The sequence below is a fragment of the Antrostomus carolinensis genome, unplaced genomic scaffold, assembly GCF_000700745.2.
Source record: "Antrostomus carolinensis isolate BGI_N321 unplaced genomic scaffold, ASM70074v2 scaffold4589, whole genome shotgun sequence".
NCBI lineage: Eukaryota > Metazoa > Chordata > Aves > Caprimulgiformes > Caprimulgidae > Antrostomus > Antrostomus carolinensis.
In genome coordinates, this window is record NW_010336325.1 from 29,426 (window position 1) to 43,145 (window position 13,720).

General features: G+C 35.8%; 1 protein-coding gene across 1 annotated transcript in view; it reads left to right on the top strand.

Annotated features, from left to right (window-relative positions):
- The window catches only part of COL11A1 (collagen type XI alpha 1 chain), a gene marked incomplete at its 5' end in the record, with an annotated part of 131,970 nt that overhangs the window by 17,748 nt on the left and 100,502 nt on the right, over positions 1-13,720 (top strand). The window contains one exon of the mRNA XM_029086685.1: positions 2,166-2,294. Coding sequence (XP_028942518.1) covers positions 2,166-2,294 — 129 coding nt within the window. The remainder of the gene's footprint in view (positions 1-2,165; positions 2,295-13,720) is intronic.

Sequence of the window (13,720 nt, forward strand, 5' to 3'; positions counted from 1 at the left end):
CGGGGCTGGGAAGTACAGTCAATGGACCAGGAACAGCTTTAACCAATTTAGGAGCGTCTAAGCCAAGTGGTAACAGCATGCTGAGTGCTTCTTGAAAACACACAATCCGACAAAACCCAGTGCCAAAATTCCATGGCATTCAAGATCAGCACAAAGCAAGCTCCAGAATTCTGGCTATATGCCCCCACCTGGGTTCTCTTAGTGTATCATACTAAAGAGCAGTAGTCTCAGGAGCAGTTCCAGCATTACTCACAGTAGCTGGCACACTGTATGCATGGTGATCTGCATGGGCATTTCAGAAAGCCATGTATGTTCAGAGGCATATAGCAAGACAATAACCTGAGCTCAGGGTGAGGACAGGGGTTCTACACACAGGGGTTCTAATGGTTGCTCCAAAAGAGTTACCTCTTTTGTCTTTCAATTGCTAATTCTAACTTATTCCTCTGCTTCACTTAGTATTGATTTGGCTGGTGAAAGAAGTGCAGAGCATTTTGTAAACACTTTGCTGGAGATGGGGGATGCATAGCCCAAGCTGACAATAACTGTACAGAACCTCTCAAAGCACTCAAACTCTTGAGGGAGTCATATAAGGAGTCAAAGGGGGAGTTTCTCTGTATGTTGTAACAGGTTTTGTAAGAAGATGTCCAAATTAGGAAGCATTAATGAGCTAAGGAAAATAAAAAAGACAGTCCAGAACCATTGGCAAGGGAACTTGCTAGCATTTCTGGAAGCTTAAAAAATATATTCCAACTCTAAATTAATCTGAGACACACATGAGTATATAAATTAAAATGAGTTGGGAGTTCTGTAAAAAACATATTTATAATGTAGAGCCATTATTTGCTAAGAAACTAAGTATTTCATATTTTGTATTAAATAAGTTAGTAAAAAATATTGTAGAACTAGGAAAATGGCAGAAGATTGGTTGATTTTGTCAGTTTAAGCGTTTTTTTCTTCTTTCTGTGATTTTTTTCCTTCTGAAAGGAAGGAGTGTTACAAATTATTCTTTATTATTTTAAAATATTCTCAAATTTTGTTAATTTGTTAAAGGCTACTGTTCTGAGAGATGAAAAGCAATTTTGGAAATACTGAGATAATTGCGAATTTTCCCAGCTGTACATTTTCATTTTTTCTTTAAAGACAAATCATGCACAGGTATACTAATGAAGTTATTCCTTTCTCCCATTTTTGGTAAAAACAAAATAAAATTGCATTAGAAGTATTTAAAGCTTAAAAATCCCCCCTTCTGGGGAAATAGTGAGAGATTGAAGTTAATGGGCTTTGACCAAGAACATGTGCCAATTTTTAACAACCTTATTTTTATGACAGCATAAGAAGCTCCTGAATGAGGAAATTTATAGTGGAAATGTTGGCAGGAATTTACCTAATGCTGCTTAAATGGTACCACTATGTTAAGAAATGCACTGGATACCAGACAGCTTTCTGTGGAAAATGATAAACACACAAGGTCTCTGTAGGGGATCTCAGTAAAGCCGTTTTTATTATCCAGAATAGTGGGTCTCTTTACTATGATGTTGTTTTCACTCATGATATATGGCAATAGAGATGAAAATAGTATTTGTTAGCTGTTAAAATTTTTACTTCAACATATTCTGTAGTGTGTATTTACATGGTGTTTAGTTAATTAATTTTCATTACAATAACCATCTCTGGTACAGACTCTTTTATTTTATTTTCTCCCTTCTTTGAGAGTACAGATGTGATGCAAACTCTCAGAATTATGCTGTTGATCACTTGCATGCTGAGCTGCATGCTGGTAATAGGAAGTGCCCTGAATTAAATCTCAGGAATTTAGACTGGTTCCCAGTGAAGAAGTAAACAAACAGCATGAAAATGACAGAGTGGGAGTTATACCTTCCCACCCTCTCCTTTCCAAACCCAAACCAGAGAGCATTTTAAGCCAGAATTTTTTGCCTAGTCCATTCGGTATTAATTTGTTTTGTTTTGCCACGTGAACAATAGTTAGGATGTTTTCCAGAATACCAGCAGAAATTAAGTAGGTTTGTTATTTATAACGACAAATGTTAATACGATATCTCAGTATTATGTGCCTAGTTTTGTTTTCTGAATGAAAACTTTGTACTTCTGATGAACTGTAGACAAACTTTGGTTTTGTTAATTAATCTACGTATGCTTTCCTGCAGGGTGAGATCCAACAGCTGTTGATTATAGCTGACCCTAGAGCTGCATATGACTACTGTGAGCATTATAGCCCAGACTGTGATTCCCCAGTGCCCGGTGCTGCTCAGGCTCAAGATCCTCAAGTCGACGAGGTGAGTAGTCAGTTATGTATTACTAGTTTTATTGCTCATCAGTGGTTGTGCTGGATACAAGTTACCCAAGGAGCATTTACAGCTAAATGGTGTGCATTGTTCTAGATATGAGGGAGGAAGGTTGCAGGAGTGCATTCACTTTTGCTATCCACTCATTTACGTCAAGCATTTGAAGGAACCTATCACACTGGTATTTGAATAACCAGCATGCTCAACAAAGTTAAACTGTAATTCCTTAAAAAATGATAGCAATATGTGTTTGTTTAGTTACCTATTTCTTCTTCCTGCGTACAGTTATGATTTCACTGGTGCTGAATGACATCAAATGACACATTTTAAAGATATGGGAGCTATGATTATTCTGCAATTGTAAATAACTTCTGCTAGAAATGCCATGTATTCTAATGAGCTGTGTCCAGTGTACAAATGCATGTACACACAAAATTATTTCAGCCAACTCTAGTCCTAGCAGGAAAATATCAACAGGGACAAAGAAGAGTTGGAATTTTCCCAGAAACACGAAAAATACGTATAGAAGCCATTTGTTACTTTAGACAGTTCTCACAGCCATAAACTGAGTAATTCACTGACGGCAAGATAATTCCTCAGAGTAGACCTCTGAGGGTCAGCAGTTGTATGTATTGTTGTACACATTCTAAATATTTGCATCAAACCCTGTAAAGTGGAAAGCTTTTGAAAAATGTAACTAATCTTAATTGAACTTGTCTCAGGATGGTTAGTATGCACTACTACTGCTGCTGGAGTCAGCAAATATTTTATTGTTAAATTCAGCATCCATTGCAAAATGCTCTTGTGGTTAGTGTTTTTTAGTGAGTTTTTCTAAGGCCTATTTTTTTGCCCTGTCATAACACATGTAGTTTGTGGGAGCACCTACAGAGAAAAAAGTTAGCTAGCCGTGTGTGATATGACTGATTATTGTTACTGATTGCTCAAGACAGCACCATTAAAAACTTGCTGAATTGTTCTCAGATGCCTGCTTTGAGCCAATTTTGAGACAGGAATGTTCCTAAATACATGATAATTTTATTTGTTGTTGCTATTTATTCTATCTGACTGAAAATTATGTTATCGAGTGACTAAGGTCCATAGGGCCCAGAACTTAGTTCAAAGGGACTTCCACATCTGTTGCATTAGAGGTATAGTTCAAGATGGGTCAAGTAAATTACACATAAGCAGAGGCCTTTACACTACATTACAGTGACTAGAGTCTAGTCTCTTCATGAGGATGCTGTAGAACTTTCTGTCTATGTAGCTGCCTACATGGATCTCCACACACTGTGTTCCAAAATAGAATAGGCTGAAAGCGTATTGTTATTTTATGGGTAGAAAATAAAAGGTAGCAAAATCAAATTAATTTTTTTCTCATTACTAAATTTCAAAGAAATTTGAAATTTTGCTTGAGAACTTTCCTGGGCTTTGCTGCTATGTGACTTGGCACACTGATTCTTTTTCTATTTCCTGTGTGAATACCTGGAAGGTTTGAATAGGCTAGTGCTTTTCTGCTTTGAAATAAAACTGAAGAGTAACCAATCTAATAAACTGATTGTTGTGGGAAAAGGTTGTTAAAGTCATCCCTTGGTCTCTTTCTTGAAGAGGTATATATCTAAATGCTTAAAATACTTTAACTATATTGGGAGTACTGTCACCTCCAAACTCACATCAAATCCTCAGCAGAACTTAACATGGCTTAGAGAGATTGCAAATATTTGTTTGCTCTGGCCACCACTGATGGCAATGATGACTCTTGTCCCATAGTGTAACGCGTGTGGACAAGGCTTGGAGGCCACAGAAATTAGTTGGGATCAGACTGTTGTTTGAAAATCTATTCAAGATGAAGAAGAATGAATACTTGTACTTCATTATTAACAACGACTACTGGTGAATTATTAGAGTGTCATTTAATGTTTCTAGAGGATGCAGAATACAAATACAATAGCCCAGGGATTACATTCCTTCCATAATGGATGACTAGCTAAATCTCTTGCTGTCAGGTATTTACCTTTATACTATATCAAAGCGGTTTAACACTAGCATCAGTTGAGAGCACTCATTTGTAGATCAAAAGAAAAATAAGCCTCATTATAATTATAAAAACTATGTGCACATGTATATTTATATGATCATCATATAGAATTCCCAGTTATATGGTGCACATCTATTGAAAACAGTCCATGAACACCAAAGAAAGGGGACCATAAAATCAAACAATTGGCGCTGTTCTCCTTCAGTATCCTGAGTAGACATCATCTATAGCCTAATCCAGCTGCTGCTGGAGTCAGCAAATATTTTATTGTTAAATTCAGCATCCATTGCAAAATGCTCTTGTGGTTAGTGTTTTTTAGTGAGTTTTTCTAAGGCCTATTTTTTTGCCCTGTCATAACACATGTAGTTTGTGGGAGCACCTACAGAGAAAAAAGTAAAATCAAATATGTTAATTTGTAATGTAACATTTTTAAATGAATTTGAAAAAACTTGAAAAGAGCTAAAAGATAAAAAAAATGGAAATTGCAATTTGTGTTTGTTTCCATTTATTGCTCTGAGTGGTGATTGAATCATTTTGCTTTCTGAACAAAGACAAAATTTCCTTGTTGCTATCCATGAGTTTATATGTGTAACTTTGTATGAATATTCCCAGTGAAGTCAATGAATCTCTTTAACATGTTCTGTAATAGTAATCTGAAATAATCACATCAGCAATACTACCAGTGATGAATATGCAATAGAATAAATGATTGACTGAATTGCTCAGAATTATAGAATTTGAATTATATTTGAATGAAAAAAAAAAGGCATTATATAGCAAAGATAAAGTACCTAACAAACAGATTCGAATCTGGTTGCCTTGTTTCAGAAATTGCTGTAAACTGAGAGTTATCACTGAATTAAGTTTTTAGTTGAATTTCTTAGGAATTATGCTAGCAATATAGAAATGAGTGTAAAAGGGATGCTATTAAAATTTGTCAAGAGTCATGATATTGCAGAGCAGTGGACAATGATGATAACACAACTAAAGGCGAAGTGACACACATACAAGAAGAAGAGAAATGCAAGGCAAACGTAGAGAACTAGGAAATATACACTGCAATACAGTCTGCTTGCGTGTGTTAGCAGAACCTTTCATGTGTGTCCCCATCTGTGGGCTTCATCTGCTGCCATATCAGTGAAAGTAATTTTGAGGGTACATGATTTACCAGACTGGGATACTAATCAAGCTGAAAGCCAACATGAAAAGATTACTGTTTAGCTAGATTGATTTGCTGGTTTGATCTCCCATGTTTTTGCACAAACTCTTGTGATAGAACAAGGGAAGTGAGAACACTGGGCTAAAGGATAGGCACAATTGTGTCTTTCAGTGTCAGCTTTAGCTTCAGCCAGCAGAAGCTGAAAATATTTGTTGGACAGTAGCCTTGAAAGATACTGATTATTAAAGTAAGGAAACACTTTGTACCTGAACACTCAAAACAAAACTGACAAAAAAAATTGCTATGTCTTGATTTGTAAACAAAGGAATAAGAATATAGCTGTGATATAGCCTTTGAATTCTTGCAGACTAGAACAAGAAACTGATACTTGGCTTAGAGGAAAGAGACAACTTATGTGATTACAGAGCCTATTAATGTGTGTTTCCAGCACTGACTACAAAACTCAAAGGAAGTTATTTTTGTCAGTGAAATAGTAAATTATAGTGTTGCACCTAGGAAGCTGAATAGGATTTCTCTTGTTATCGCACACCTTTGTAGTCTCCTGGCAAGTTCAGAGGTTGGCAATGGAGTTATTCTGAAAAGCTGAATGATTCTTAGGTCACTAAAGAAACATCTGGAGAGAAAGATTTGTCTAAGATGATGTAGCTTTAAAGGCAAAAGTACTTTGTTTAATTGAGTGCAATCCTCATTGCTCTAGGCAGTGTTTCTTTCTGCAAAGGAACAAACAATCAAATATCCAACATTGTAGTTTTCTGGGCATTTCTTTCAATAGCAGTGCTAGCTTAAATTAGTCCTTTCCTTTTCTGTATTTATTTCTACCCTATGCCATCTTCCCAGTTCAGCTGGTAGAATTGTTTATGCTTTTGTTGGGGGCAAGGTCTGAGACTTCATCTAGACTACAAATAACTTACCAAACATAAAATAGGAAAAATGATGGAATATATTGTCATAATCTTCCATCAAATGAGCCCGAGGATGCACATCACAACATTGCAACATCAGGAGTGCAATATTTGCTTTTTAAAGTTTGGGTGTGTCTCAAGACCGTAAAACCTTGACTTTGCCCTCATATGTAGGTTTACTGGACACTGTTCACCTCTCCCTTCCTATAGGGGGTTGGTTAGAAGGGACCTAGGACTTCAAGATATAAGCTTTGGAGCTGGATACTGTATTTCTACTTCCATTTTAATTGTCCAATATCAGTCTCTTTCTGGATCCAGGTAACCTTGATGCATGTTTAAACAAGGTCTATTTAACTGAGTAACCTTTAACGACCTTTTGTGTACAGGCTCTGCTAAAATCTGTTGAATTTGGCTGTTGGTCACAACTGTGGGGCTTTCTGTGGGCAGTTCAGTGAGTGACATTCCTGTACAGATGCTTTTATTCCTCTGTTCCAACCTCATCAGACCTAAGTGTCAGTCAGTCTGAAATTTGAAAATGGGAAAGCAATAGATTAATAGTAATATCCACACCCTTTACTCTGTTGTTTATTATTGTTTATTTCCACCTTCAAAATATGCTTTAATTTAAGTATGCATCAGTTGTCCTTTTTCTTGCTTGTGAATAGCTAGATATGAATCTCTGTAACTTGTCAAGTACGGAGTGATGACCTCAGCAGTTGTCATTACACCAAAAAGATGCTGCCCCCAGTGGCTTAAAAAATTGTACTGATTCTGTTGTTGCTTCTGGACAAAAAGAAAGGATATCTGATTATAGAAAATGTTCAGATTTGAACACAGCAAGGAAGAGAGAGAGTACTTCCCAAATGGACCAAACCAAATCATTATATGATGAGCACAACTTTAAGTTCTCAAAAATTCCAAGCAAAGAAAAGTCTTGTGTTTGATTTGCAACAGGGAGGATGTTGCCAGATCTTTTAAGGAACGTATTGTATGCTGAAATATATTAATTAAGTGTTGCATGCTATTGTCTTTATGTCTGAAGAGAGTTGCTAGAGAGTTCAGAATGTTTAGTGCAATTAAATAGTTTTTGTATAAAGATAATTAAGTGGAGAACAAACTAGCCAGGAACTTTAGAAAGTAACTAGAATAGTGCATTAGCATGGTTTCAGTCCAGTGTCATGATCTTTTTACCATGCAAAATCTTCCTATCGCCTGGAAATTTTTGAGGATTTCTATGTAGAGCAAGACAGACGAACTAAAGGCTGCAAACAAGTAACCCAGTAGTAAGTAGGGAGAGGAAATGAGTGAGAAATGTGAGTTCTTTGTACTAGATTGTTATAGAATTTTACAGAACAAAGTTGGATTGTTAACTATACAGTATCTTCATGAACCCTGCAATATCTGAATGGCTAGTGCCAGTGGCTCCATAGTAACTCACTGAAAATTAGAATTAAATTCTAGGATTAATTACTATGGAGCCATTGGTGTTAGCCATTCAGATGCATTGCAGGGTTCATGATCATAGTGGCAAATGAACCATTTGGCTTAATAGTGTATTTGGGAGAAAAAAGTCTTCTATTTTGATGATTTTATTTAATATTTTTGCTATATTCTGCTGTTTTTTTCAGTGTTTTTTTTTATACTGACCTTTAAGATTAATTCACTAATCATGACTTTTTTTCATGTTGAATGTATAATTAGGTTTTAAGGATCAAATGTGGGGATGGAATTACATTTTAAAATTATCAGAATTACTTTTCCTAAGGAAGTTATGCACCTGTGCTTTTCTTATAAATACCTTGTGAATAGTCTGGCTTCTGTTTTCAAAATACCTCCTACTATAAATGGAAATGTATTAAATTCAGTTCCAGTTCAATCACATATACTTGGCCAGCTCACAGAAATTAGAGCAGGGAAAGACCTAGCCAGTCTTCATCTTCCTTGATGTTGGGCACTACTAGTTTTCAATGGACCCAGCTATCAGGCTTTCCAGTCTTCTCTTTGAAGATTCTTCTGCAACTAAATAAATCACACTGTCTGACTTCTGCTGAAGAAATTACTCCCTGAAGGAACTCTGCTTCATTTATTTTAGACCTATCCCAAACTAATGGGTTACTTGAAGAAATGAGATTTTTGCATTTAATGAAACGAACTTGGTAAAGGTGCAAATGCCCCCTAAAATAAGTCAACTTGGAGGCTTCATGCATCCTTTCACAACATGCTAATTTGGTTTCCTTTCAGGTGTTTGACTGACCAGAAAGACTAGTTTTCTGAAGAATACAGAAAGATAATTCTTTTCATGTTTAATTTCATGTCTAATGTCATGTTTAGAACTGCAGTTAGCTAACTTAGCAGATGTTAAAAATAGTGATCTTCCTAGCTCTTTTTTTCTTTGTATAGATATGTAGATCTTTTCTTTAAGCAATTAACATAATAAAGAACCTTAAGTGTCTTGTTCTCCATTTAACAGAGGCTGTCTTTAGAAGTTGAAGATTTTGTTCTTATGTCCTTTTATCTACTTGCTTTTATCACTTTTATGAACAATGTAAGGACTATGTGATAGAAGAGGCCATCTTTTAAATCTTTATAACTTTTCTTCTGCCCTAAGATTGACATCTACTACTGTTTATTTATTTATATTCCTGCATCTGATTTTTAAAACTCTCATTTTGCTTGGCATCCTTTATTATATTGCATTTTGTAAAGTGTTAGTGAGCCTAGAATGTTTCCAGGTCATCTTTGCCTCTTTAACTGCTAGATGATTTAGCATAATCTTTAGGCAATGGAAAAATTGAGTTTATGACAGTTCTTTGGTTTAGGATTTAGATTGTTAGTTCCAGTAATTTGGAAAGGTAAAGGAAAAATTGCTAAAATCTGCACCTTCTAATGAGGGGTAGGTTTTTTGAGTATGGATAGCAGAAGAATCTGTTTTCAAAGTAAGGCTGTCTTCAGAATATTTAAGTCGTTAAATAGTTGAAATAGGCCTTGCATACTGCTGATATTCTGCTTCTAAAATTCATCTGATGAAGAAAACAGTTCATGTCTTTAATTGGAATTGCATGATGATCTGGAAGTGTAATATAATCGCTCTGGTAAAGAAAGCATGAGGTCATAGTGGAAAGATTTTGTCCCATCAAGAAACAGCAGGTTTTATTCTTCCTTTCATTTGTAAGAAAACAGTCATATGCAATATTCATTACAAGAATGCCTGTTCTGTAACTATTGGTGGTCTTAGAAAAAAAGAAAGAAAAACAATAGAAAATTGCATTGCATTTGAGGTATGTGTTACCTGATGTCTCTTAGCTGAAATCCCTCACTAAGTTCCAGCTATTGTCCAGGTTGAAGATATAATTTTCAGTCAATCTTTTTTCTATTCATATGAAATCACTGGAAAAGTTAATGTAGTTGTATATATTTTGCTATTACTGTGAGCACTTGGTGAATCTCATCTCTGTAGTCTCAGATCTGTAACCATCCCATTATCTAGCAGTATTAGGGTTTAGGTAAACTTTCATAGACAGATCTCTTGAGTAGGATTGAAGTAATGCTGCATAACTGTGGTAGGTATACTTTGCACTTGTCTAAGTCTGTACCAATAGAAGTGTCATTAGAATGATCCACAAGCTGAATGCCCCTTTAAATCCCATTCCAGCTTCTTGATCCTCTGACTGCATTTCTGGCCAGTAATATCTTCCTTTGGTATATGGCTAACAAAACAAATTACGTTCTCTTCAACTATACTCTTAATCTCTGTCATACTTGCTTTCCTTCCCTGCTTTGATTTCTTGCTGGTGTTTAGTAGTTTTGACTAAATTTAGAAAGTAGCAGAAGATACTTAATTGATTTTGAAATTCTAGATACTTTCTGCTATATTTTCAAGAGTCTATTTATTCTCTTTCCTTTGATTAGTGGTGCAACCATGACAGATTTCTGTGAACTCCTCAACTTCTGTAAACTAATAGCAAGGCCTGAGATAGCATGGGTTTTGCACTCAGAAATGCTGGCATCCAAAATGTGAAGGCACTTTTCTCAAGGTTTGCTGAGGTCTCAAACTGAGTGGGTCATACCTCTGTCTTTGGTCATCTGATAAAGGTGACCTTGTAGTTGGGTAGCTCCAGAAAAAGAAGGAATATGTGCCACATATCCAATCCTGACTGTTAATGGCAGTGTAAGTGTGAGTTGCCAGCTTCACAGCAGGTGACTAAAGCCCTATCGCTCACTCCATTAAATCTATCTCTGGTGTTTGTCAATTTAATCCTCGTTTAACTGGCCAGTCCTTCACCAGTCCTGTTGCCTCATCTTAAAAATGGGGAACAGCCTTTATCAGGCTGAACTGATAAAATCATTCTGTGGAGTAAATGATATTGCTAAAGTACATCTTTACAGCAAGTAGGGGTGTAGAGATGCATTCCTCCAACTGGACAGATTGTGCCTCAGGAAACACACCTGGAAGATTTTGCTTCTATATTTCACTAGTTGCAACAGGACCTGTGCAGTACAGTACAAAACATGTTCTCTCTGTTTATTGTCTGGTGTGAAAGACTGGGATTGCTGGTCTTTCAGAAAGAAAGTCTGGAGAGGAAGGGTTGCTAAGAATAAGGTCTTTGTAGGAAGTATTCCTACATATTCCTGCATATTCCCACTTGTCCCCCTTGTATCAGGGAGACTACAAAGTACTGCCATTAGAAACTACCTGAATAGGGTTTCAGCTTGGTGGCCACATGTCCTAACTTGTGGGTTCAACAATTTCCATAATACCCCTCTGATACTGTGCTCTTAAAAAGGAAGAAAAAAAAATCCATGAAGATCTTCACTTGCTTGGCAGAAATCTGATTCCAGCATGGAAACTGGCATTCCCCAGTTCTCATCCATTCCTGTTCTTTTTGTCTGTGTGCCTGCATATCATTGCAACCCAAAGGTACCACTGGATTTGTGATAATATTTTGCATATGTCAAGAAGGTTTCTTTTTCTTTAATAGAAATGAGTGAAGCACAATACCCAAAATTAAAGTATTTTCTGTGTGATTATGCATGATGCAATAAGATTTCTCCACATACTCATGCTTTTTTGTATGAGTGTTTTCTAGTTCTCATTCATAAATGTCTGGCTTTCCAAACTATGCCTCTGGCAGATCTTAGCATAAATATCAATTTATTCACCACTTTCTTTTTTAATACTAACATACTTGGCACAGATATTTTTCCTTTCTTTTTTTTTTCTTTTTTATTTTTTTTCCAGTCAACATTTCTGTTTAGTTTATGGCCTCTGAAGAACTTTTTGTAACCCACTCTTGTAATTTTATTAGTCACATAGTTGGCACAATTCAACACAGCCATTCAGCTTATCTTGAGGGAAGCCATACTACTGAGATTTGAAAAACAGTTATAAAACTGAGCAACACAGCATTATATTTTAATTGTTAATTGGTCAAAATGAATGCTGGAATGAACGCTTCCAGTTTCAGTATCGGTCTACATTGCTTACTAAAAAGGAATCTGTGTGTCTGAAAGCTATTAAAACAAACTTCTAACAGTGTATTTAAATTTAAATCCAGCTAATGTAGCAGTCATTCTCTCCAAAATGTTCCTCCACTTAGCCCTTAAGATACTGGATACTATTTAACATGGGTAGTGTCTATTGTTTTGGTAACAGTAAAAATTACATAGCAGAGTATTTGGATCATGCTGTTTGGCTGAGGAAGTGTTTAAAATTATGTAACGAGTTGTCACTGGTAGGGCAGAATGACAGAATTTGAAGAGGCATATTCCACTAAAAGCTTTTTTTTTTTTTTTCTTCTTGTAGATCAAACTAGTTTGCATAGACTTCTTGGCAGAAGATAGGCAAATCACATTTTATTCATTTGCACACATTTTTATATTTCCAAAGAAATACAGCAATTTCAGTGCTATTCTGTAAATATTTCAAAATAGCTGTTGTTATCCATATAGTTATTTCTTTTCTTTACTTCCTTTATGTGGCTGCTGATGGTCTTCTAGAAACTTGTCTCTGTATTTTCTTTTCTGGCTATCAGTGGCATACTTGGTTACAAACAAGTTGTATTGAGTTGCATTTCCAGAACTGCACAAACCAGAAAACATATTTTTATGCATTTACACATCTGTAAAAATGTATCATCATTGCCCACGAGACCCTTGGACAATACCATTTACAAGTAAAGATATTTCATCGACTTCACTGGGATTAGGGTTGAATCTTAATTTACTGAACAGGGAGAGAATAATCATATATTACTTACCTGGTTTAACTTGAAAATGCTGCTATTTTTGAGAAGTATAAATAAAACCAACTGATTTTCTGTAATGCCAGTGGTACCACTGAAGAAATCAAAGCATTGCTTGCTCTATAAAGCAGGCAGATATTAAGCACCAGTATACTTCACAGAGAGGCTATTGCCCACCCAAGATGATAAATGTTTTGTTATCTAAGTGCAGTTTGACATTCTCTTATTAATATGCAATCTAATTTTGGACAATTACCAAAAGTATGTTGCATGCTTTCTGTGTTTATGTTTATCAAATCTCATCCTTAATATATGTGGATGGGTTTAGAAACAATCATGTTACATGTGGATGGGTGTAGAAATAATCAGAAGGACAAACAAATAAAAAGGATCCGACTTCTTAAAAAAATCTTTATCTTCTTTTTAAGATGAGCTGCTGGTTATAGTAGGACTCTGAAGAGTCACAGGAGTGAAGTAACAGAAACCCATGTAAAGGGATTTTTAAGTCATTAATGCCTTTCAGTCTAACTTTCCTTCCTGAGGAAATCAACTTCTCCATATTTTCTGCACACTAAAATCATAAGTACAAGAACTGTATCAAAAGGCTTTGCCAGAGAAAATGATTAAACCAATTACTGGTTTCAGTCACATGGTAGAATACATTTTGGAATATGGAGATCTGTTTTAATCTCATTTATAATTTCTTCTAAAATGTCAATCTCTTTCTGATGCTGATGGTGTTTATGACTTCTATGAATCCTTGGAGTCATTTGGAAGTGTTATGTACTAATCCTCTCAGCAGTCTAATGAAACAAACATATAATGTCTTCATTTTACAGACAACGATGCTGACTTGTAACAGGACAGAGGAGATTTCAGAAGTGGCTAGATCACATGAGGCACATTAGAATATTTCTTCCTAAACAAAGAAAAGCAGACACTTGGCCAGATTCTGGCCAGAATTCCACCTTCCTTTGGCTCCCTGGGGACATAAAAAGAATTGGTAGCAGCCATGAGACTGCTTTAATTTACAGAACCAACTAGTTCCTGTAGCTTCA